Genomic DNA, 25,679 nt, shown 5'->3' with positions numbered 1-25,679 from the left:
AAAAAAAAAAAAAAAGTTAACTGTAAAACAGCATCAGGCAGGTTCTTCCGGAAGTATTTCAGAAGAAAGCATTGTTATTATAGGAGATAACAGCTCCAGGTGTGTTTTGCCCCTTCCAGTGGAACAAGATGCGGAGGTGGAAGACCACGATATTGATGATCTTGACCCTGTATAGAACAAGGCTAAAGTGTGTGTTTCCATCTTAGTTTTTAACAAAAAAGTTTAAAATGTAAAAACAACAACAAAAATGCATGTTAAAAAAAAAAAAAAGTAGGCTGAGGGCAGTGGCTCATGCTTGTAATCCCGGCAATCTGGGAGGCCAAAGAGGGAGGATTGCTTGAGCCCAGGAGCTAGAGACCAGCCTGGGAAACATAATGAAATCCTGTCTCTACAAAGATATTGAAGAATTAGCCAGGTATGGTGGTGTATGCCTGTAGTCCAGCTACTCAGGAGGCTGAGGTGGAAGGATCACTTAAGCCTGGGAAGTCAAAGCAGCAGTCAGCCGTGGTCATAACACTGTACTGAAATCTGGGGGGCAGAGTGAGACCTCTCTCTCAAAAAAAAAAAAAAAAAGTAATATATGAAAAAAGTTCATAGAATAAAGATAAAAGAAAATGTTTCCCTTTCCTGTTGCAAGGCGAGAGCTGCGCGAGGTGAGTGTCTTGGACGCTGTTTCTGGTTTTCATCATACAGACAGACCAGCCCTTCTGCAAAGATGGTCAACGTACATAAAACCCGAAGAACCTTCTGTAAGAAGTGTGGCAAGCATCAGCCTCACAAAGTGACACAGTATAAGAAGGGCAAGAATTCCTTGTGTGCCCAGGGAAAGAGGCGCTATGATCGGAAGCAGAGTGACTATGGTGGGCAGACAAAGCCAATTTTCCGGAAGAAGGCTAAGACCACAAAGAAGATTGTGCTCCGGCTGGAATGTGTTGAGCCTAACTGCAGATCCACGAGGATGCTGGCCATTAAGAGATGCAAGCATTTTCAACTGGGAGGAGATAAAAAGAGAAAGGGCCAAGTGATCCGGTTCTAAACTTGGGGATTTTTTCTTTTAACATTGGAAAGAAAATGTTGAAGCCATAGAAAAATTACCTGTTGGAAAATAAATACAGTGATATTCTTACTCAAAAAAAAAAAAAGAAAATGTTTTTGTACAACTCTACAGTGTGTTTATGTTAAGTTCTATTATTACAAAAGAGTTAAGAAGTAAACAATTTTTGTTTATAAAGTAAAAAAGTTACAGCAAACTAAGATTAATTTATTATTGAAGAAAGAAAATTTTGGCGGGCACAGTAGCTCAGGCCTGTAATCCACTTTGGGAGGCCAAGGCAGGAGGATCACTTGAGGTCAGCAGTTCAAGACCAGCCTGGCCAACATAGCAAAAACCCATCTCTACAAAAACTACAAAAAATTAGCTGGGTGTGGTGGCATGTGCCTAGTCTAGCTATTCAGGAGGCTGAGGCAGAAGAATCATTTGAACCTGGGAGGCAGAGGTTGCAGTGAGCCACAATTATGCCTTACGCTGGGTGACAGAGTAAGAATCTGCCTAAAAAAATGAATTTTCGTTATAAATTTAGTGTAGCCTAAGCATACAATGTTTATAAAGTCTATGGTGGTGTACCACATGAAGACTTATGTCCTAAGTCTTCACATTCACTCACCACTCAGCTCAACCAGAGCAAAGTCCAATCCTATAAGCTCCATTCATAGTGAATGTTCTATAAAAGTAAATCTTTTTTTTATTCTTATATTTTTACTGAATTTTTTCTATGTATACATACATTTAGATGCACAAATTCTTACCACTGCATTACAATTGTCTACAATATTCAGTATAGTAACACTGGAAACAACAGACTACACCAGGGTGTCCAATCTTTTGGCTTCCCTGGGCCATATTGGAAGAAATGTCTTGGGCCACACATAAAATACACTAACAACAGCTGAGGAGCTAAAAAAAAAAAAAAAAAAAAAAAAAAAAAAAAAAAAAAAAAGTTCTGGAAATAGAAAGTGGTTGTAATGGGCTGAATGGTGACCCTTAAAGCTATGTCCATGTCCTAATACCCAGAATCCTTATTTGAATCATTATCTCCACTAGAGTCTCTGGAGGGTGTGGCCTTGCCCATATCACTTTCAAGCTTCTGGTCTCCAAACTACAAAAGCATGTACTTTGTTGCTTTAAGCCACTAGGTTCAGTAATTTGCTATAGCAGCCCTAGGAAACTAATAACAAGTGACCCATATACACCTTTTAAATATACTAAAAACCATTGACTTACATGCTTATTTACTTCTTGAGATAGGGTCTCACTGTCACCAAGGCTGAAGTGCAATGGTGCAATCACAGTTCACTGCAGCCTCAACCTCCCAGGCTCAGGTAATCCTCCCATCTCAGCCTCCTGAGTAGCTGGGACTACAGGTGCATGCCACCATACCTGGCTGATTTTTAAATTTTTTGTAGAGATGGGGGTCTCACTACGTTGCCCAGGTTGGTCCAAACTCCTGGGCCCAAGAGATCTTCCCACTGTAACCTCCCAAAGTCCTGGGATTACAGGTATGAGCCACTGTGTATGGCCAACTTATACACTCTAAAGTGTACAAAGGATGAGCTTTACGGTATGTGAATAATAGCTCAAGATGAATAATAGCTCAATAAATATTTTTAAATTATTTAAAATACACACGCACACGCACACACACACAGAAGCTCACTTTACAACATGTCAGGACAATAACTCCATGGACTGATATACAGTGATAAGCTTCAATCTTTTCTTTTGTATACCAAGGTGATGCTACTGTCTCACAGCCATGACGACATATACTGGGTAGCTGCTCATCCTTCCTCAGCTGGGAAAATCTTTAGACCTATTTCCTTGCAACCTTTTGGGCTCATATTTACTAGGAGGATGGCTGGTCATTTCTAGTCTATGGCTCTGCAGTTCTGGGTACGTACTTGGGAACTGTTTTTTCCCATTTCTGGGTCAATGTCAACAGATAGAGCATTGACTAAAAGATTAACTAGATACCTGGAAAAGATAATTTTAGGCCATCAAGAGAAAGAGATTGCACAAAGAATAGTCATTGGTTCAGGAGCTTAGAGTAAGGACATTGGGTCAATCCCCTTCCCAAGTTCAGCAGTAACAGCCACGAAAGCCTAGCACTGTTGCTGAGCAAGCCAGGCTGATCCTCATGAAGATCTCCAGAAGGGACTGAGTATCCTTCCCATCTTACAGGGCAGAGATGGGAGTACATGTTGCCCCTGGAATCTATTGGCCTTTCCTAGGGAGCAGTCACCAGCACAAAGCGGCCTGCGTATAACACTTGAGGGATTTTTTTTGGTAGATGAAAGCATTAGAAACTGTCCCCTGGCAACACGGGAATTAGCATAGATAACTCTGGGGGGACGTCACTTAGACCTATTTTGGGTGCCGGGGTTTCTATGTAACCTCAATTCTCCAAGTCTTGAAATGTATGTGCCACCAAGAAGGACCTGGGAAATGCTGTCCTTGCCCCTGTGGACCTTACCTCCACACGTCACTGCCTTTGGAAAACATGGAGGCCCGGATGACTTCAGGTGCCATCCAAGCGTACGTCCCTGCTGCACTCATCTTGGTGGTTCGGTGCCATTCTCGAGCCAGGCCAAAATCAGTGATCTTCAGAATCTTGTTGCTCAGGTCTCCATTCTCCACCTTCTGGAGGATCAATACTGGGCAAGGAAAGGAATATAGAAGAAACCAGAGTCTACATTAATCACAGGGAAACCACAGAACAGAATTCTCTGCCATCCTCCTGGCCTCCCCTGTGGGCTCCAGCATTTAACTGCCATGGATTGATGGTCAGAGCCATCATTTCTTAAACACCTACGGTGCATCCATTTTTGTACCACCCATTTTATAGCCAGTATCTCTATTCCTCACAACAACTTACAAGGCAGGTACTATTGCCATCTCTGTTTTACTGATGAAGAAACTAAGATACACACAGCACTGTTAAAAAAAATTCCTAGCTGGGCATGGCGGCTCACACCTGTATTCCCAGCATTTTGGGAGGCCGAGGCAGGTGGATCACCTGAGATTAGGAGTTCAACACCTGCCTGGCCAACATGGTGAAACCCTGTCTCTACTACAAATAACAAAAATTAACCAGGCATGGTGGCAGGCGGTTGTAATCCTAGCTACTCAGGAGGCTGAGGCAGGGACAAATACAAAAAATTTAGCTGGGAATGCTGGTGCATGACAGTGACTCTGAACAATTGTGTCCTGAAATACTGGTATCTACCAAGCACCTGTTACTACTAATCATTAAAGCAGCAAAGCCTGTGAAAGCCTTATTTTTTGTAGACCTTTTTAAAAGCTGAAATCCAAATAACATAAAATTAACCATTTCAAAGTGAAGAATTTAGTGGTATTGAGTACATTCACAATGTTGTACAACCACGACCTGTCTAGTTCTAAAACATTTTCATCAACCCAAAAGGAAACTCTGTACCCATTAAGCAATTATTCCCCATTTCCCCTCCTCCCAACCCCTAGCAACCACCAATCTCCTTTGTCTTTATGGTTTTACCTATTCTGAATACTTCATATAAATGCAATCACACAATGTGTGACACACCTGCTTATTTCACTGAACATGTTTTCAAGGGTCATTCACATTATAGCTTATATCAGTACTTGATTCTTCTTTATGGGTGAATAATATTCCATTGTATGCACATACTACAGTTTGTTTATCCTTTTGTTCACTGATAGACACATGGGTTGTTTCTACTTTCTGGCTGCTGTGACTAGTGTGTATGAACATGTGTATACCTATATATGTATACTTGCTGTCATTTGAGGGGTATGTACCTAGGAGGAGATTTGCTGGATCACGTGGAAATTCATGCTTATCTTTTTAAGGAACCACGGAGTTGTTCTCACAGCAGCTGAACCATTTTACATGTCCACAAGCAGACTATGGGGGTTCCAGTTTCTCCACATCTTCACCAACACTTGTTATTTTCCTTATTATTGATATTCTTACTGCCATCCTAGTGCACGTGACATGGTAACTCAATGTGGTTTGGGTTTGCATTTCCCTAAAGACCAAGGATACTGAACATCTTCTCATGAGCTTGTTGTCCATTTGCATATCTTCTTTGGAGAAATGTCTATTCAGGCCTTTGCCCATTTTTAAAGTGGATGGTTTGTCTTTTTATTTTTTAAAATTTTTATTAATTAATTTATTTATTTTTTGAGACAGAGTCTCACTATGTTGCCCAGGCTGGAGTGCAATGACGCAATCTCGACTCACTGCAACCTCCACCTCCTGGGTTCAAGGGATTCTCCTGCTTTGGCCTCCCGAGTAGCTGGTATTACAGGCACGTGCCACCACACCTGGCTAATTTTTGTATTTTTAGTAGAGACGGGGTTTTACCATCTTGGTCAGGCTGGTCTCAAACTCTTGACCTTGTGATCCACCCACCTCGGCCTCCCAAAGTGCTGGGATTACAGGCGTGAGCCACCTCGCCTGGCTTGTCTTTTTATTATTGAATTATATGAGCTCTTCATATATTCTGATACTAGACCCTTTTCAGATACATGACTTGCAACTATTTCTCCCATTCTGTTGGCTGTCTTTTCACTTACTTGATACTTTTGATGCACCCAAGTTTTTAATTTAGAGGAAGTCCACTTTATTTTTTTAATTTATTGCTCATACTTTTGGTGTAATATCTAAGAATCCATTAATAAATTCAAGATCATGAAGATTTAATTCTATTTTTTCTTCCAAAACTTTTATGATTTCAGCTGTTATATTTAGGTCATGGATCCATCTTTAATTTCTGCATATAATACGAGATAGGCGCCCAACTCCATTATTTTGCATGTGGCTATGCAGTTGTCCCAGCACCATTTGTTTAAAGAGGAAAGCTTTAAAACACCGAGTGGGGAGCAATTATCTCCCAACATGCTTTCCTGTGTGGAAGAGAAAGCTTATAGTCAAAGCAGTTTACGTATTTGTACCACTGCAGGGAGCCCACTATAAACTTCTACCACTGACAAACAGCTGAGACAATAACAAATTGTCATGCTTTCACATCCTGAAAAGTTTAAGAATGCTTTATCAAATTCTGGTGAAGTCCATGAGAGTGGATTGTGTAAACCTCACCTCTCCTGTCGGGCAATGGCAAAGATAGTCATGCACCGCATAATGATGTTTTAGTCAATGACAGGCCACATACATGACAGCAGTACCATAAGACATAATAGGGCTAAAAACTCCCTATCACCTAGTGATGATGGCAGCTGTCACGATGTCATAGCACCATGTATTCTCATGTGTCTGTGGTGATGCTGCTGGTAAACAAACTTACTGTGTGGCCAGTTGTATAACAGCATAGCACATGCAGTTACGTACCATACGTAATACTTGATAATGCTAATAAACAACTATATTAGTGGTTTATGTATTTCCTTTTTTTTTTTTTTTTTTTTTTTTTTAGACAAAGTCTCACTCTGTCACTCAGGCTGGCATGCAATGGTACAGTCATAGCTCAATGCAGCCTCAATCTCCTGGGCTCAGGTGATTCTCCCACCTCAGCCTCCTGAGTAGCTGAGACTATAGGTGTGTGCCACCATGCCTGGCTAATTATTTTAGTTTTTGTAGAGAAGGGGGTCTCAGTTCATGGTCCAGGCCTGTCTCAAGCTCCTGGGCTCAAGCGACCCTCCCACCTCAGCCTCCCAAATGGCTGGGATTACTAGCAGAAGCCACTGTGCCTGGCCAGCATACTATACTTTTTATCATTATTTTAGAGTGCACTCCTTCTACTTATGTTAAAAAAAAAAAAAAAAAGTTAACTGTAAAACAGCATCAGGCAGGTTCTTCCGGAAGTATTTCAGAAGAAAGCATTGTTATTATAGGAGATAACAGCTCCAGGTGTGTTTTGCCCCTTCCAGTGGAACAAGATGCGGAGGTGGAAGACCACGATATTGATGATCTTGACCCTGTATAGAACAAGGCTAAAGTGTGTGTTTCCATCTTAGTTTTTAACAAAAAAGTTTAAAATGTAAAAACAACAACAAAAATGCATGTTAAAAAAAAAAAAAAGTAGGCTGAGGGCAGTGGCTCATGCTTGTAATCCCGGCAATCTGGGAGGCCAAAGAGGGAGGATTGCTTGAGCCCAGGAGCTAGAGACCAGCCTGGGAAACATAATGAAATCCTGTCTCTACAAAGATATTGAAGAATTAGCCAGGTATGGTGGTGTATGCCTGTAGTCCAGCTACTCAGGAGGCTGAGGTGGAAGGATCACTTAAGCCTGGGAAGTCAAAGCAGCAGTCAGCCGTGGTCATAACACTGTACTTAAATCTGGGTGGCAGAGTGAGACCTCTCTCTCAAAAAAAAAAAAAAAAAGTAATATATGAAAAAAGTTCATAGAATAAAGATAAAAGAAAATGTTTCCCTTTCCTGTTGCAAGGCGAGAGCTGCGCGAGGTGAGTGTCTTGGACGCTGTTTCTGGTTTTCATCATACAGACAGACCAGCCCTTCTGCAAAGATGGTCAACGTACATAAAACCCGAAGAACCTTCTGTAAGAAGTGTGGCAAGCATCAGCCTCACAAAGTGACACAGTATAAGAAGGGCAAGAATTCCTTGTGTGCCCAGGGAAAGAGGCGCTATGATCGGAAGCAGAGTGACTATGGTGGGCAGACAAAGCCAATTTTCCGGAAGAAGGCTAAGACCACAAAGAAGATTGTGCTCCGGCTGGAATGTGTTGAGCCTAACTGCAGATCCACGAGGATGCTGGCCATTAAGAGATGCAAGCATTTTCAACTGGGAGGAGATAAAAAGAGAAAGGGCCAAGTGATCCGGTTCTAAACTTGGGGATTTTTTCTTTTAACATTGGAAAGAAAATGTTGAAGCCATAGAAAAATTACCTGTTGGAAAATAAATACAGTGATATTCTTACTCAAAAAAAAAAAAAGAAAATGTTTTTGTACAACTCTACAGTGTGTTTATGTTAAGTTCTATTATTACAAAAGAGTTAAGAAGTAAACAATTTTTGTTTATAAAGTAAAAAAGTTACAGCAAACTAAGATTAATTTATTATTGAAGAAAGAAAATTTTGGCGGGCACAGTAGCTCAGGCCTGTAATCCACTTTGGGAGGCCAAGGCAGGAGGATCACTTGAGGTCAGCAGTTCAAGACCAGCCTGGCCAACATAGCAAAAACCCATCTCTACAAAAACTACAAAAAATTAGCTGGGTGTGGTGGCATGTGCCTAGTCTAGCTATTCAGGAGGCTGAGGCAGAAGAATCATTTGAACCTGGGAGGCAGAGGTTGCAGTGAGCCACAATTATGCCTTACGCTGGGTGACAGAGTAAGAATCTGCCTAAAAAAATGAATTTTCGTTATAAATTTAGTGTAGCCTAAGCATACAATGTTTATAAAGTCTATGGTGGTGTACCACATGAAGACTTATGTCCTAAGTCTTCACATTCACTCACCACTCAGCTCAACCAGAGCAAAGTCCAATCCTATAAGCTCCATTCATAGTGAATGTTCTATAAAAGTAAATCTTTTTTTTATTCTTATATTTTTACTGAATTTTTTCTATGTATACATACATTTAGATGCACAAATTCTTACCACTGCATTACAATTGTCTACAATATTCAGTATAGTAACACTGGAAACAACAGACTACACCAGGGTGTCCAATCTTTTGGCTTCCCTGGGCCATATTGGAAGAAATGTCTTGGGCCACACATAAAATACACTAACAACAGCTGAGGAGCTAAAAAAAAAAAAAAAAAAAGCAAAAAAGCTGTTCTGGGCCACATGCAGCATGCAGGACAAGCTTGGGCTACACCATATAGCCCAGGTGTGCAGTATAAGAACACTCTGATGTTCGCACAATCATGAAACTGCCTAATGATTTCTCAGAACGTATCCCTGCTGTTAAGTGATGTGTAACTGAGAAGAACAAGTCCAGGCCTAAGGCAACGGGGGCCTGGCCAGGCAGGGGAACAGAGAGGAAAAGATACATTGGAACTAAAGACCTAGTGATTAACCAGATGTAGGGGCTTGATGGAGAAGGAAGACATCTCCAGCCTTTCAGGTTTGGGGGACAAGCAGAAGACCAGTGGTGCCCCCGAATGGAAAGTGGAGAGAAAAAGCCCATTTGAGGAAGCCAAGTTTAGTTTTGGACATAATGCATCAAGGATGGTAGCAACAAGAGTCAGTATGGAATAGGAAAAGAGAGCGGACGATTTAAATCCTAGGCCTGACACTCTCATTGTGACCCTGGACAAATCTCTTAAACTCTGAACCTCAATTCCTGCTTCTACAAAATGGGAATAAAGATTAAAGGCAATACAGAAATGATGCAACCAGTAGAGTACCTGGCACTCAGAACACTATAGCTATTATTATAATTAGGTATCCTGTACATAAACGGAAACCACAGGGTTCAGTGCTCAAGGGACTGACACGAAGGCCTGGCAGTCCCTGACACACAATAACCATGCAATATGTTTTTGCTGTATAAATAAATGGAATGTTTGATTAGTAATGACACTACTCATTATGGATCACTTACTATGTAGTGGCACGATGCTGTTTATGTCCATCGCCTTTGTTAATCCTTAAATCAAACCTAAGTAGTAGGTGTAATTATTTTTCCCCATTTTATGCACTCCAAATCAGACACAGAAAGGTTAAGTCAGTTGCCCAGTCAGTGAGGGATGGGAATGGGTATCAGATCCAGATCTGTCTGACTTTGGAGTGACATTCTTCACCTCTGTGCCATGCTGTACAAAGGTCAAAAGGAACTCCTATGTGTCTTTAAGCCCTGCCTCCATTTCTGCCTAACCCCTAAAGCTGTCACTGATCAAAGGGCAGTATACCCTGCACTTCTTTTTCCTGACTTCTTCCTTCAGCAACCAAATACCACACCATCTAACAATATATGCACTTCCAATCATTCCCGACTGCTGCATATATATGGATCTCATCATTTCCACAAGCGTATGATAGAGTATGACTCCTAAAAAGTGAAACCTCATTCTTTTCCTTCCGGAACCTATGCCATGTCCCCTCCAGGAACCAAACATAGGACAAGGCTCTCTGAAACAACACATCCCGGCTGGGCAGTGGCTCATGCCTACAATCCCAGCACTTTGGGAGGTCGAGGTGGGTGGATCACCTGAGGTCAGGAGTTCGAGACCAGCCTGGCCAACATAGTGAAACCCCATCTCTACTAAAAATAAAAAAAATTAGCCAGGTGTGGTGGCACACACCTGTAGTCCTAGCTAGCTACTTGGGAGGCTGGGGCAGAAGAATCACTTGAACCCATGAGGTGGAGGCTACAGTGAGCCAAGATCACACCACTGCACTCCAGCCTGGTGACAGAGTGAGACTTCATCTCAAAAAAAAAAAAAAGAACTCATCTCTTGCTGGTCACATACTTGACTAATGGGATATCTGCGCATCTTCTAAAACTATCCATTTCCGGCCAGGCGCGGTGGCTCAAGCCTGTAATCCCAGCACTTTGGGAGGCCGAGGCGGGTGGATCACGAGGTCAACAGATCGAGACCATCCTGGTCAACATGGTGAAACCCCGTCTCTACTAAAAATAAAAAAAATTAGCTGGGCATGGTGGCGCGTGCCTGTAATCCCAGCTACTCAGGAGGCTGAGGCAGGAGAATTGCCTGAACCCAGGAGGCGGAGGTTGCGGTGAGCCGAGATTGCACCATTGCACTCCAGCCTGGGCAACAGGAGCGAAACTCCGTCTAAAAAAAAAAAAAAAAAAACTATCCATTTTCCCATCTTATTGTTGCCAGGTATTGGGGCAGGGGGTGGAGGGGAATTGAGAGGAGACTAGAGAAAGAGTAATACCTCAGCCAGGGGTTCACCAGTGACTAACACACCCAGTTGGTGCCAGGTGGGGTAGGGGACACACAGAGAAAGATAACCTGAAGACTCTTAGCTTATCTCAGTGGACTTTCCCCTTCTATAAGGAAAGATAACATGACAAAAGTGAATATCAGGTCAAGTAGGGTCTCACTCTATTGCCCAGCATGGAGTGCAGTGGCACAATCATAGCTCACTGTAACCTCAAACTACTGGGCTCAAGCGTTCTTCCACCTCAGCATTCCAAGTAGCCAGGACTATAGGTGTGCACCACCATGCCCAGCTAATTTTTTATTTTTTTGTAAAGACGAGTTGGTCTTGAGCTCCTAGCCTAAAGCAATATTCCTGCCTCGGCTTCCCAAACACTGGAATTACAGAAGTGAGCCACTGTGCCTGGTACAAAGACATCATTCTTGATTATTTCCCAGTTAGGACACCACCTATATATACCACTTAATATAATTATTTTAAAAAAACTTTATGGGCATTAAAAAAAATAGAATAAGACCTAGTATTTGATAGCACAATTGGGTAGCTATAGTCAAAATGATTTAATTGTACATTTAAAAATAACTAAAAGTATAATCAAAGGACAAATGCTTGAGCAGCCCCATTTTCCATGATGTGATTATCACACACCTGTATCAAAATATCTCAGGTACCCCGTAAACATATATACCTACAATGTACCCACAAAATTAGAAATTAAAAAAAAAATTAATTACTTAAAGAAGAAATTTTATACCACTATTGTAAATTGGAAAGCCAAAAATTCTCCTAACACTGAGTAACCTGTACAAACAAATAAAATGAAACAAAAATAAATGGTGTATTAGCAGACCTGCATATGGTCAAAGTGCTGAGCCTAAGGCCTGCCTTCTCTGCTTGAGAAGAAAGACTGGAAGTGTTAGACAGGAATTATAGACCAAGAGCCCCAAAATGAATGTTGATCCTCCATGTATACAAAGAGGTTGAATGACTTTCTTTGGGATTCAATGTTGCTTAATGCAGGCCATTTAAAACCATCTCAAGGCCATCCTATTAGGAGGTCAGCCGGAGAAATGGGAGTGTCTTGCCACAAAAGGCTTTGTGAGTCTGACCTAATATTGTTTAGCTGAGGCTAGACTCTCAAAACTTGGCACCACTGAGGAGACTTTCCCATTAGGTCCTAATGGTAAACTTAGCGTTGGTTGATGATCTACGTCATTTTCAGATTTCTTATTTATTATTCATCTCCATCAGTACAAGGGGCTCCGATTTGCTAAATGCTCACCTTGGTGCCAACGCTCATGTCCTCAGGCCTGCATTTGGCTTAGATAATTTGGCCCCATCTCTCCTAGATTAGGTAATTCAGCTAATTTGGTTTGGAGGGTTACGTTTTGTTTTATTTGTTAAAGTTTATTGTTAAATGTATTATACACATAGAAGAGTATATTAAATGTATACATGTAATATGTACAAATGTATATATGGCTGGGAGTGGTGGTGCACACCTGTAATCCCAGCTATTTGGGAGGCTGGGGCAGCAGAATGGCTTGAGCCCAGGAATTCGAGGCTGTAGTATACTATGTGTGTGCCTGTGAATAGCCACTGCACTCCGATCTGGGTAACACAGCAAAACCCCATTTCTAAAACTAAAAAATGTACATATGGTTTAAAGAACATAACATGAAAGCCCACATAACCCCATCCAGTCCCTTTGGAAGTTCCATGTGTCTCTTTCCACCCCCTACCCTTCCTCTCGCCCCAAGCATCTGACAGCTTTGACTTCTGTTATTCATTTCTTTACTTCTCTTTATGATTTTATCATCTATGTACACATCTCTAAATAAGACAATGTTTAGTTTTGAAAAAGTGAGTGGCAAACAAAAAACTAAGCTATGTGTCCTACCCTCCTAGGGCTGCCATAACAAATTAACACAAACTGGGTGGCTTAGAACAAAAGAAATTATTATCTTACAGTTCTGGAGGTTAGAAGTCCAAAATCAAGGTGTTGGCAGGACCATCTCCCTTCAAAGCTTCTAGGGAGGGATCCTTCTTTGACCCTTCTAGTTTCTGGCAGCTGCCAGTAGTTTTTAGCACCCCTTGGCTTGCAGCAGTGTTAAGTCCAATCTCCGCCTCCATCTTCACATGGCCATCTTCCCTTTGTGTGTCTGTCTGCATCTTCATCTAACATTCTCCTTTCTGTTTGTCTATGTCTCCTTATAAGGACACTGGTCACTGGATTAGGGCCCATCCTAATCCAGTATGACCTCATCTTAACTTGACTACATCCGCAAAGACCATATTTCCAAATTTCACAGGTTAGGACTTCAGCATATTGTTTGTGTGAAGGGTTGCAGGGTACACTATTCCACCCACACCACAGAGGGGTAAAAATACTGCCTTTGCTAAATGAAGCCTTCCTGAAGGAAATAAGCTAAACAGTCTCTGGTCATGGTCCCATGGAACTTATAAGAGCCCTTCCTAAGAAAATTGATAGGCAAGATCATGAACAAGTCTTAGAAACACAGGGCAGGTCACCACAATGGGGGCATCTGGTGGTACAGGTCAGGGTGATTGGGACTCTTCTGTATTTGTATTTTCTTATTTTCTCTTTCTTTCTTGATTGGGATTCTTCTGCATTCTGTTTCCTTCCTTCCTTCCTTCCTTCTTCCCTCCTTCCTTCCTTCCTTCCTTCTTCTCTCCCTCCTTTCCTTCCTCCCTCCTTTCTGCTTGCTTTCTTTTCTTTTCTTTTCTTTTCTTTCCTTCCTTCCTCTTCTCTCTCTCTCTCTCTCTTTCTTTCTTTTTCTTCCGTCTCAATCTGTCACCCAGGCTGGAGTACAATAGCATGATCCTGGTACTTTGCAACCTCAACTTTCCGGGTTCAAGCAATCCTCCTGTAATCCTTGCTGTAGCTGGGATTACAGGTGTGCACCAGGACACCAAGCTAATTTTTTTTTGTATTTTTAGTAGAGATGGGATTTCACCATGTTGGCCAGGCTGGTCTCTAACTTCTGACCTCAAGTGATCCGCCTACCTTGGCCTCCCAAAGTGTTGGGATTACAAGCGTAAGCCACCATGCCTGGCTCATATTTTCTGTTTCTAAATTCAGTTGGGCCTACCTTTAGCACAGAGGGTTGGGCAAGGAAAACACTTCTGTTAATAAAAAATGAGTCTATCCATTCAGCAGGGCAAGGAGGGGCAACAGGAGCTTCATCAGCACATGAGCAAGACAGTCAGGTGCAGATACAATCTGCCTCAGGCTTCCCCAGGTAGTCAGTCCTCCAGTTAAATCAATGGCACAATGATTGCAGGTAAGCTGGTGACGACAGCCTGAGTCACACTGCTCAGATCTAAGCTGCCCATCCTCTATATCTGGTACACAGTCCTCAGGGGTTCCCTTCATCTCCCTCCTGGGTTAATCCCTGTGTCCTGTAGCCCACTCCCCTCTTTACTGAGTCCTTCCCCTGCTATAGTGGTGTGCATTCTCCAGCAGTTCCTTAGAAAGAATGTGTAGAAGGTACGTTTTGTTTTATTTTTTTTTTTTCTGTACTTGGTGTCTCCAGTCCAGTAACTCTTGTTTTATCCCTTCTAGAAGAAAAGGGAGTTAAGTGGCTGCATAAAGTGGAGGAGATTCTGTGGTATAAAAGGACTGCTTTTTTTGCTTTCCCTACTGTCCGCTTAGAATTATCTTTCTCAAATGTTCTAAGTTAATTACCACTTCTCCATCAGTTTTCCAGCCTCCAAAACTTCATAGCTATTGTCTCTTCTCCCATCCATCTTGTGGGCTTGCTGTGGTTTTCACTGGGTTTCAGGAGGGAGTAAAGGCAGCTGTAGCATTTGACATGTTCACTCTGCTACCCTAGCATAGAACCTTGCCTTCGGTTTTCTCTTCTTGAGGTAGGGAGAAGGAAACTAGTATAGTCTCCATTCAAAGGAAACTTTCAAAGGCTTCCAGCTTTCCACCACTTAGTTCTTCCATATTTCCTGATATGCAAAATCCATTCTGGGAGGGTGTGATAGAGGAAGGCATACATGTACTCTTGCTTATTCCTGCCAAAGCCCAGGGCTTAAATTCCGGATCTATGTCACAGCATCCTGTCTCACCTTAGTAAGAACAATCTCAAAGCTACGCCAAGGCAGAAAGAAAAAGGCAACAGATGGAGACTCAGGGTGTCTGGGTTCTCGCCCCACCACTGTGTAACCTTTACCAGGCCCCCATTTCCCTACACCTCTGACATTCTTAGAGTCTGTAGCTCCCTGAAAGCTGTGTCAGTCCTTCCCTGGGGCCAGCCAAGCTCCACCACCCATCTGAGCTGAAGAACAGCTAAATCTAGGGGCAAAGTAATTAGGTGAGGTGATTCTACCCCAAAAAAGCCCTATTCATTAGACACAGCCAGCCATTAGGGCGCCTGAGTGGCACTTGAGACATTTGCTTCCTACAGCACATTGCCTCCAGTGGAGGAAGGAAAAGGATCTCAGACCCAACACAGAGCAGGCTCCCTGTTGTGCTGACGCAGCATGAGCTGCATGGGACAGCCTGACTCACGGACCACGGCCAGGCGGCCAGAGCACGGCCAGTGTGCATCCCCCAGCTTCTCCTGGCCACTGGTGCTCTGTCTGCTCTCTCTCTCCAGGCAAGGCCAAGAGAGGCCAGACTTGCTTACCAAGGCAAATGATTCACCACCTAGACTCCTCGACTCGACCTCAGCAGAGCTGTGGTGCTGCCTAGAGATGGAAGGGAGATGCCAGCAGCGACGGTGGCCCCAGCAGCTTCCGCATCGTCAGCAGAGCTGCACCGGGTTCCACTGGCACAACCAGCAAAGCTGCACTTCCCGACAAGCACTCAGGCAGGGCGGCCAAAAGTCCCTGCCACAGTAACTATGGAAAGGTGGAGAGAACTGGGTCCTTGTGGAATTTAGAAGTCACTCTCTTTTGATATAGAAGAGGAAACCAAAGTAAATGAATGGGTACAAAACGCTCCTGATAGAGAGAGAGAGCACTCGATACAGTGACCTTTTCCTGAACTAGAGTAAAACTGAACTACAGTGGCCTTCCTTTCTATGCCTGTAACCTGAAGAGGAATAGCAAGTGTTCAATAAACATTCATCTGGGATTAATAAATGAATGCCAATCATCCCAAAAGGTGTCTGCTTAAATCAGTTTAAGTACTGATCCCCAGCTACCTCTTCCAGGGCTGGCTATATTGGAGTCCCCTGAGAAGCTACAGTAATGATTTCCAACCTTTCAAAATATGTCTTTTCAGCTGAAAAAAAAAAAAAAAAAGCCATTATGATGTTACTTGCACTTTTAGTGTGTTGATTAAGAAGAAAATAATAACCACAGCTAATGTTTATGGAGCCCTTAGTACGTGCCAGGTGCTAGGCTAAGTGATTTACACCTGTAATCTTATTTAATCTTCTCATCAATACTGGAAAATAGGTACTATAACTATGCCCACTTTCAGATATGGAGACTGAAATTCAGACAGCCTGGTCCACAAGTGGTAAGGGGCAGAGCCAGGACATTTCATTCAGCCGAGGCCTGAATGAAATCAGTCAGGACTGCAGACCACCATGCCATATTAAGCACTAAGAAAATGCTAAACACCCTAAGAAAATGCTCTTAAGTGAATTCATATTTTATCAACACAACAGTGCCCATGCACATTTGAAAAACAGAAATATTTACACTTTATAAAAACACTGTTAGTTTCAAAGACACCTTTCAGTAACCCCCTGCCAAGGGAATCGCTGACCTCAATGCTGCAACCATAAGGACGTTATGCAGGAAGCAGTAGGTCACTGCCCCCATTGGAAGGAATTACCTGTCTGCTTCCATCTCACATCCAAGCAAGCGTCTCAAGGTCTCCAACTCTGAAGGAGTACATGGGAGAGAAAACTCCAAGTAAGAGTTAAAGCAGAAGGACCGAGTCAGCAGCAGAAAGAGAAAACAAATTGAAAACACAGCAGAAAGGGATTGCTACATTAGCAATCCTGGCAGCATATCAGAGAAGGACTAACAAGGGATTAATGATAGGAAAAGAGCCTGAAATCTATGACCCAGACTGTTAGTCACCCTTCAGTGGTTATTCTCCCCTCCTCTCATAGTAATAGAGCCTACAATTGCAAGGTGGGCACCAGGCCACTCATAACATTCACTACATTTTCCAGGTTCCTTGTTCCAAGATGTAGCCAGGTAACTAAGAAGAGTCATTGTGGCTGTTTTCTGTAACTGGACTTTTGGACTTGCTCTTCTTCCCTTTCTACACTGTGCTGTCTGGAAAATGAATGTGATAGCTGAAGGTCTAGCTACCATCTTGGACCATGAGGACACGATCATGCCACAGAAGTTGGCAGAGCTGTGAATGGGAAGGAGGTAAGGCTCAAGGAACAGAGGTGTCCTGCCAATCACAGGCTGTCTCCTGCCAAACTTTTACATACAAGAGAGGCACTTATTTCAGCTACTGTTGCTTTAGGTGTATATTTATCATAGCTGACCTACCTGAATTAAAACAAAGTTCAACTCCTACAATAAATATCTTGCTTATTACCACAGCAAAACAGACACAGACACATTAAAACTGCAAATCTGAACCAAAACCAAGACCCCAGTTAACAGTCTCAGTGTGCCATAACAAAAGATTGGATAGCCTCTCCATGCTGCCGTAAAATTAATCAACCTGAAATCTATATTCTACACTAAGTATGACTTAAACCTTTCAAAAATAATATAATAATTCACATGTAGTAAAAGCCCATATGTATCAGGCACTGTGCTAATTGGCACTGGGTGTTCAAATATTGTATAAATTAAACCAGTATCAGGCCGGGCGCGGTGGCTCAAGCCTGTAATCCCAGCACTTTGGGAGGCCGAGGCGGGTGGATCACAAGGTCAAGAGATCGAGACCATCCTGGTCAACATGGTGAAACCCCGTCTCTACTAAAAATACAAAAAATTAGCTGGGCATGGTGGCGTGTGCCTGTAATCCCAGCTACTCAGGAGGCTGAGGCAGGAGAATTGCCTGAACCCAGGAGACGGAGGTTGCGGTGAGCCGAGATCGCGCCATTGCACTCCAGCCTGGGTAACAACAGCGAAACTCCATCTCAAAAAAAAAAAAAAAAAATTAAATCAGTATCTCCCCTCAAGAAGATCACCAGCCAGGAGAAAGACTCAGTGAGTGACAAAGGATAAAGCAGGAGACCTTTGCTATTTAATACAAGCCTTGTAATGTATTTTGGCTTTTTAAACTAGATTATATACACATTACTTCAAAAATTTTATATCAGGCCAGGCATGGAGGCTCACACCTATAATCTCAGCTTTGGGAGGCTGAGGTGGATCCCCTGAGGTCAAGAGGTCGAGACCAGCCTGGCCAACATGGTGAAATCCTGTCTCTACTAAAAATACAAAAATTAGCCAGGTGTGATGGCAGGCACCTGTAATTCCAGCTACTAGGGAGGCTGGGGCAGGAGCATCACTTAAACCCGGGAGGCGGAGGTTGCCTCTGCAGTGAGTCAAGATTGCGCAACTGCACTCTAGCCTGGGCGACAGAGAGAGACTCCATCTCAAAAACAAACAACAACAATAAAATTTATGTCAAAAAGATAGGCTCGGCATGGTGGCTCACGCCTGTAATCCCAGCACTTTGGGAGGCTGAGGCGGGCGAATCATGAGGTCAAGAGATCAAGACCATCCTGGCCAACGTGGTGAAACACCGTCTCTACTAAAAGTACAAAAATTAGCTGGGTGTGGTGGCGAATGTGTAGTCCCAGCTACTTGGGAGGCTGAGGCAGGAGAATTGCTTGAATTTGGGAGGCAGAGGCTACGGTGAGCCAAGATTGCACCACTGCACTCCAGCCTAGCAACAGAGTAAGACTGCATCCCCAAACAAACAAACGAAAAAGATAGTAGGCAGCTTAATATATGTAACTATATCATATAAAACATTAGTATACAAGATGATAAGCGATATGTTTTTCTTTCATCATTGTCAAAATCATCTGGGATACACCTGTATTTTTGTTACTTTCATAAATTACCTAATAATAATAATAATAATAGCAGTTACTATTTCTTGCATACCTACTATATCCCAGGTGTAACACTAGACACTTCACATCCACGTTACCTTACGCAGTTTTCCTGGCAATCCCACAAGTTAGGTAGCATCCTCATTTTACAGCTGAGGAAGCTAGAATTCAAAGGACAAGTAACTTTACCACATCTAGGAAGTGAAGAGTCAAAATCTGAATCCTGCTCTGGCTTCTAGGCCTATGCTCCTTCCAATATACCCTGCTGCCCCCTTCATTCGGGGGTCAAATGTTGAGATGATACATCTCTACAATACCAGTCTCTCATAGGCCACAGTGTGTGACCCACATCTTACTTTTGTTTGCCTGGGGACCATCTCATGTTATAAATTCATTGGGCAGAACCTCCCTGAATCCCACATCCCGAAGGGACCAATGCCTGTTACTATACTGAACACAGAGCCCAGCACTGGGAGTGGGTTTCTACACGGCACTGTCAAGCTGATGGCTGCTTCTCTCTGGCAAGGACAAGGAGGGAAACCTGTGGTTAGAACAGAAGAGAACTGGCAGACAAGCCACCAAAGCTAGCAGTCAAACCTAATTCTACCTCTAAATCCACTGCCCTTTCCACTAGAACACAGGTCTTGGACTAAAACCAAGCCACCTGAGTCTTATTGGTCTCCTTCTAGGGAACGAAACCAGGCTTTTATATTTAAACGAGAGTGCTTGAGAAGTTAAGACTAAATAATTGGGGCCAGGCAGGGTGGGTCATACCTGTAATCCCAGCACTTTAGTAGGCCAAGGCAGGTGAATTACCTGAGGTCAGGAGTTCGAGACCAGCCTGACCAAAATGGTGAAGCACCCCCACCCCACCCCCCACCCACAAATCTCTACTAAACATACAAAAATTAGCTGAGCGTAATGGCGGGTGCCTGTAATCCCAGCTACTCGGGAGGCTAAGGCAGAAGAATCACTTGAATCTGGGAGGCAGAGGTTGCAATGAGCCAAGATTGCGCCATTGCACTCCAGCATCGGCAGCAGAGAGAAACTTGGTCTCAAAAAAAAAAAATACATACGTACATAAAAACAAAAATAAAATAAATATTCGGGAATCTCACAGACACCAAGGATCAAGCTCTAACAGCTTAGCAAGGTATGGTGGCAAAGCTTGCTGGCAGGCAGTATCTCCCCAGGCATAATTTAGGACAAACACGTGTTAAAAGCACCACATCTGAGACAGTATATTGGCTTGTGGCTCGAGGGGAGGATGTTGATGAACAGGAGAAGAAACTCTCCTACACTAGGTCTGTAACCATTTCAGAAGTTTGGAGTTTTGCTTTGAGTAGCATAGGCTGGACCTTGCAAACTCAATACCACCCCTCATCCTCTACATGGTATATCCAGATTAACTGTAAGGAAGGTCAGTGGGAGAGCTAGGAACCAAAAAACTTAAATGTTCACAACGTGAGAAAAAAAGTAATAAAGCAGAGGAATCCCTATGGTCTTAAAGCTCTGCTCTGTCAGAAGTTCAACCTCAAAATAGATTTATATTTGGCGTTAGCAGCAGCAGGTAGGTCCCATATAGCTATTCACTCAAGCCCTAAAAAAAGCATTCTCAACCTATAACCTCCACCTTGATTTAAAAAAAAATCTCTCCCATCAGCCCTCGCCACACTAGGCTATATAAAAACTATGAAACACCCTGAACTAAAAGATGTCACTTTCTTTTTTTTTTTTTAATTTTACTTTAGGTTCTGGGATTCATGTGCAAATCATGCAGGATTTTTGCACAGGTACTTACATGGCAAGGTGGTTTGCTGCCTTCATCCCTCCATCACCTATATCTGGTATTTCTCCCCTCATTATCCCTCCCCACATCTGCTGTCCCTTCCCTAGCCGCCCCTACACTGACCGCAGCATGTGATGCTCCCCTCCCTGTGTCCACGTGTTCTAATTGTTCACTTTCTACCCATCTCTAGGGTCCTGTTGCTTCACCCAGTGCCCACCTCAAAGGGGTAGCCATTTCTCAGGGGAATCTCCAGTTCCTGCCCCTATCCGTATCAAATCACCATCTACTTACCTTTTTTCTTTTCTCAAATGTATGCCCTATCCAATGACCCATCCCCAGAGCAGCAGAAAGCACTCTTACACAGTGGTAAGAAAGGCTGAGATTCATATATCAGAAAGGCAAAGAATATAAGAGTCCACTCCAAAACCTCTGGACCCGAGCTCCACTGTTCACCAGCAACCATAGTCAGCCACAGGAGACGCATTACTCACTGCTCATTCATCCCAGGATGGACCCTCCTGACAGCCTCAAAAACAGAGGGAATGGTTATTCTACGGATTTGCAGGGTCTCCTTGCTCCATCACAGCCCAGGGTTCAGAAAGTCTTCCCTATCAGAAAGTCTGGTGCTATTAAAAATGGTCAAGGGATACTGGTTGGAGTCCTGAAGCATAAGGACCACTGGTCACCAGAGGGTCACATGCTCTGGCAAGTCAACTCTTGAGACACTAGACCTTGGCTGTGAAGAGATACATGAGGCCCCAGCCTGACTAATGCAGTGGCCACCCAGTTCTCTGGGAAGCAGACACCAGCACCATGGGTAGAAAGAGCTAAAGCCTCTAAAATATAACGAACATCCAAGACCAGAATTATAACCAGGAGAGAAAGAGTGGCCCATGAGTCCTAGCAAATCTCTCTGGCATCACATCACTTATTTGATCTCGCTAAGTCCCTATTTGTCACCAATCTTACAGGAATATACTAGCATTTAGTGAGTTCAGGGGGGCTTAGTGGCCCCACTCCTCCTACTTCTGGGCTAACATTTACCCATCCACTCATCCCTTCCAACAGGAACCAAAGCTTTCCATTCTTCTCTAACCACAAACACCTAGAAACAGGGTTCCTTCATTTTCAGTTGTAGCCACCAACTCACATATTACCGACTGCTACTAACTAGACCAGATGCAGTTCCATAGTTCTGGCATGCTGAGAACAGCCACTCTTTGCTAAGGCGGTTCAGTCCTGCATTTATCTGGGACATCTCTGGCAAGCCCCCCACCCCAGATTTCAGTGTGATGTACTTTACAATATCAGCCAAGGGTGTGCAGCAAGGAACTCAGGGAATGGCACAAGCTAAGAATGACGCCAGAGGAGACAGAACGCATAGATGAGCTTCCTGGGGCTGGCTAGTGTCTTGATCCTTCAGATAGCCACCCAGGCCTTATGCAAAGTTTTCAGATAGGCTGGTTAGTTAATAGGATTGGGATACTGGGATGGCAGTTTAAACCTGGAGGGTGTCCAGGGTTCCAGGCCACTCCCAAACAACTCTGGCTGGCCATATTGTGAATATGTGTCCTGGGGAACAAGGGAAAAAATCAGAAGTATTCGTGTGGCCCAGCACTTGAGAAACAACCCAAAGCACCAACCTTCCTCATCATGTGCCCACATCCGTACCTGCCGCATGACTTAACGGCATAGGTGTGGGCTTCTGCTGCCTTGTTGGGCTGGAGGATAGAAGGAGACGTGACAGGGAACTAATATATTTATGACCTCCAGCAGGCACAGCACAACGCACCAGCCTTGAAAAATGACTCCTTTAACCAGCCCCAGCTTTCTCTGGGAACTTCACTTTCATCTATTTCTTGGAGGTCATATCCACTTCCCACATCTCCCATGCTTCTGAGTGAAAGGTTCTCGTGATTAAAACAGAAGAATAAGCACCATCTCCCTGACCAAACCTCCCACCATGTGTCTGCAGGACACCTAGCTCTAACATCCTAAAATATAACTGCTTCAAAAGGCGTCTAATTGGACACCGACAGCCCTTGTCATCTTGTGCAAATTAAGCCCAGAAAACCAGCTGGGACTCCATCCCTCACCTCATCCAGGCACAGATATCACCAGCAGGAAACAGAAAGTCAGAGGTGGAGCTTTTGTGTAGCCACTTTCCTTACTAAAGAGCATCTCCTCAAACACCTGCCTGACCTGAATTTTCCCATCGTACCAGCTCAAATTGACTGAGAAGAGCTGCCAGATCTCCGTCATGCCTCTGAAGCACCCAGCTACATACCAGATAAAAATAAACAAGAAGAAGCCTATCAGATGCTTGATGGTTCTGTCAACAGAAAACAGTTCTTTCTTGGCATGTGGCCATGGGGTGCAGCTGCCGCACAGGCTCTCCAGGACCTTGTATCTCCAAGCTCTGCTACCAGAGTTCCCTCAGCAGGCATGGAAGTTGCATTTTCAAAGTAGTCCATCATCTCCCATCCTCTGTGCTTTTTCCCCAGTGTGATCTTGACACTTCCCACTGACAGGTGGGTCTATGTCCTCTCCACTTGAATCTGAGTGGTCTTGAGACTCATTTCAACTAACAGAATGCAAAAAAAAATAAAAATGCTTGACTTCCAAGCTAGATCAGAAAAGATGCTACAGCTTCCACCGTGTTCACTGGAACACTTGGGCTTACAGCCTTTAGACAACACATAAGGCCAAGAGACCTAAGATAGCCATGCCTATGGAGGGATTGCACGTGGGCACCCCCATCAGCAGTCCTGGCCTCCAGGTCGTCCCAGCTCAGGCACTGAGCATGTGGGTGATCAACCTTCAGATGGTTCCTGTCTTCATTTGCAGCCTCCCCCGAGCCTTCGAGTCTTCCCAGATGAGGCCCCAGACATTGACAAGCCATCCCTAATGAGCTCATGCCAAATTCCTGACCCAAAGACTCCATGAGCTTAATAAAATGGTTCTTGTTTGGGGTGGTCTGTTCTGAAGAAACAGTAATGGAAACAGTAGGTGACACGCTGTGAATCTAGTCTCCTATCTGCTGCTGCTGCTCTTGAATTGTTTAAAAAGGAAAAGCTATCTTTTACTGAGCATTTACTCTGTGCCAGGAATTATGCTAATTTAATCCTCATTACAATGCTATGAGTAAATACTAGAATTATCCCCATTTTACAGAAGAGGAAATGGGCTCAGGGTCAACGACTCTGCCCAAAGCCAGGTCTGCCTGATTCAGAGCCCACAACTATACCAGCCTAGGCTCTCTGGAAAGAGGAGCTTAGAAAGAGGAACTGTTTCATCAGGCGCAGTGGCTCATGTCTGTAATCCCAGCACTTTGGGAGGCCGAGGTGGGCAGATCACAAGGTCAAGAAATCAAGACCATCCTGGCCAACATGATGAAACCCCTAAATGATGAAACCCCAACATGATGAAACCTCTGAAACTAAAAAATATAAAAATTAGCTGGGCATGGTGGCATACACCTGTGATCCCAGTTACTTGGGAGGCTAAAGCAGGAGAATTGCTTGAACCTGGGAGGTGGAGGTTACAGTGAGCCAAGGTCTCGCCACTGCACTCCAGCCTGGGCAACAGAGCAAGACTCTGTCACAAAAAAAAAAAAAAAAGAAAGAAAGAAAAAGAAAGAGGAGCTGTTTCTACGTGGAAGACTCAACTTCTTGGGAGCATGGCTTTCCTATTCAACATTCCAGGTCTAGAAATTACCTAAAGAACCTAGGTGATAGGACGCAACATCAGTGAACACTTGGATCTGTCTGAGCTGGGGCAGTCTGCCTTCTCTGGGAGGTCACAGCTATGGCCTACCTGCCCTATTACCAACTCTTGAATCCTGCCTGTTCTTTAAGGCCTAATCCTTCCATCAAGGCCTCCCAGGGAATTCTGCCTTCTCTAGACTCCATCTCATGTACCTTAACATGCTGTCCCCTATACTGTATCACACTGTTCTGGTTGTTTGGGATGTGTTTACATAGTATAAAGTTGGAAACAATGCAGTGGAAGTGACCTCTATGTTATGTATATAATATATTTGTCACATTTCCTATAGCATCTATACAGTAGCAGGCACCGTCATTTTCTTATGAGGCCATTTTGGGTAATAAAATTACCCAAATAGGTTGAGAATCATAATCTACACACAAAGAAAACATTGCAGGCTCTGTGACCTGCACTTCACCCCAGGCATCGCAGAGGAGAAAGGATTTGAGGGCAGAGGAGAAAGCAGTACAACCCACCACAGACACCACCTTCATCCCATCACCTTGCAGGCAAGGAAGTCCCAACCACAAAGGCTCAAAACCTTCTTGTGAACCACAAGTCCTTTACAGCCCTGGAAAGCTATGAAACACCAATTAAAGTTTCCTATGAATCACATCTCAACCCCTCCATGTTAAGAGCAGGGAGGAAACAACCTCAAGTACCTCCTCAGGCCAAGACTAGCTTTGCTCTGACTCACTGTCCTTCAGTCTATGGTTTTCTAATTCCTTCCTCCCACCTCCATGTCCACTGGTGGGGAAGATGAGGCTTCCTAGCATCTTCTTAGTCTACCTCCAAAAATTACTCTACAAATCCTATTCCCCATGAGACAGAGTTGAGGATCTCACCATGGCAGGGAAAACTCCAAACTATACAAATTCTCAAGATGTTACACCTCAGTTTCCAGGTAAAAGCCAGTCCTTTCCTTCCTTCCCTGCTTCCCGGAAGGTGGGCATAACAGGCATACCCAGAAACTGCTGGGAAAATGCTCAAATGCCTTACTCCCTGCCTTCAGTAAAATCTCATGTGAGGAAAGGTCTTAGACTATCTTCTTTTCCAGCCAGGTGCAGTGGTTCACGCCTGTAATCCCAGCACTTTGGGAGGCTGAGGTGGGTGAATCACATGAGGTCAGGAGTTCGAGACCAGCCTGGCCAACATAGTGAAACCCCAACTCTACTAAAAAATTACAAAAAGTAGCCACACGTAGTGGCA

The 25,679-nt window shown here is 43.7% G+C and overlaps 3 protein-coding genes across 3 annotated transcripts in view; 2 read left to right on the top strand and 1 right to left on the bottom strand.

Annotated features, from left to right (window-relative positions):
- MAP3K9 (mitogen-activated protein kinase kinase kinase 9) overlaps positions 1-25,679 on the bottom strand; it is an 89,484-nt gene that overhangs the window by 36,358 nt on the left and 27,447 nt on the right. The window contains exon 3 of the mRNA XM_017528760.2: positions 3,531-3,711. Within this exon, the coding sequence (XP_017384249.1) occupies positions 3,531-3,711 (181 nt within the window). The remainder of the gene's footprint in view (positions 1-3,530; positions 3,712-25,679) is intronic.
- LOC108304523 (60S ribosomal protein L36a-like) lies at positions 625-1,162 on the top strand. Its single transcript, XM_017528763.2, has one exon. It carries the CDS (start codon positions 716-718, stop codon positions 1,034-1,036), a length of 321 nt encoding a protein of 106 aa, XP_017384252.1. The 5' UTR covers positions 625-715; the 3' UTR covers positions 1,037-1,162.
- Positions 7,450-7,989, top strand: LOC108304522 (60S ribosomal protein L36a-like). The gene has a single exon (XM_017528762.2). It carries the CDS (start codon positions 7,543-7,545, stop codon positions 7,861-7,863), a length of 321 nt encoding a protein of 106 aa, XP_017384251.1. The 5' UTR covers positions 7,450-7,542; the 3' UTR covers positions 7,864-7,989.

The sequence above is a fragment of the Cebus imitator genome, unplaced genomic scaffold (genome assembly GCF_001604975.1).
Source record: "Cebus imitator isolate Cc_AM_T3 unplaced genomic scaffold, Cebus_imitator-1.0 Scaffold54, whole genome shotgun sequence".
Taxonomy (NCBI): domain Eukaryota; kingdom Metazoa; phylum Chordata; class Mammalia; order Primates; family Cebidae; genus Cebus; species Cebus imitator.
Note: the sequence above shows the minus strand (reverse complement) of the source record. Positions and strands in the feature narration are given on the sequence as shown.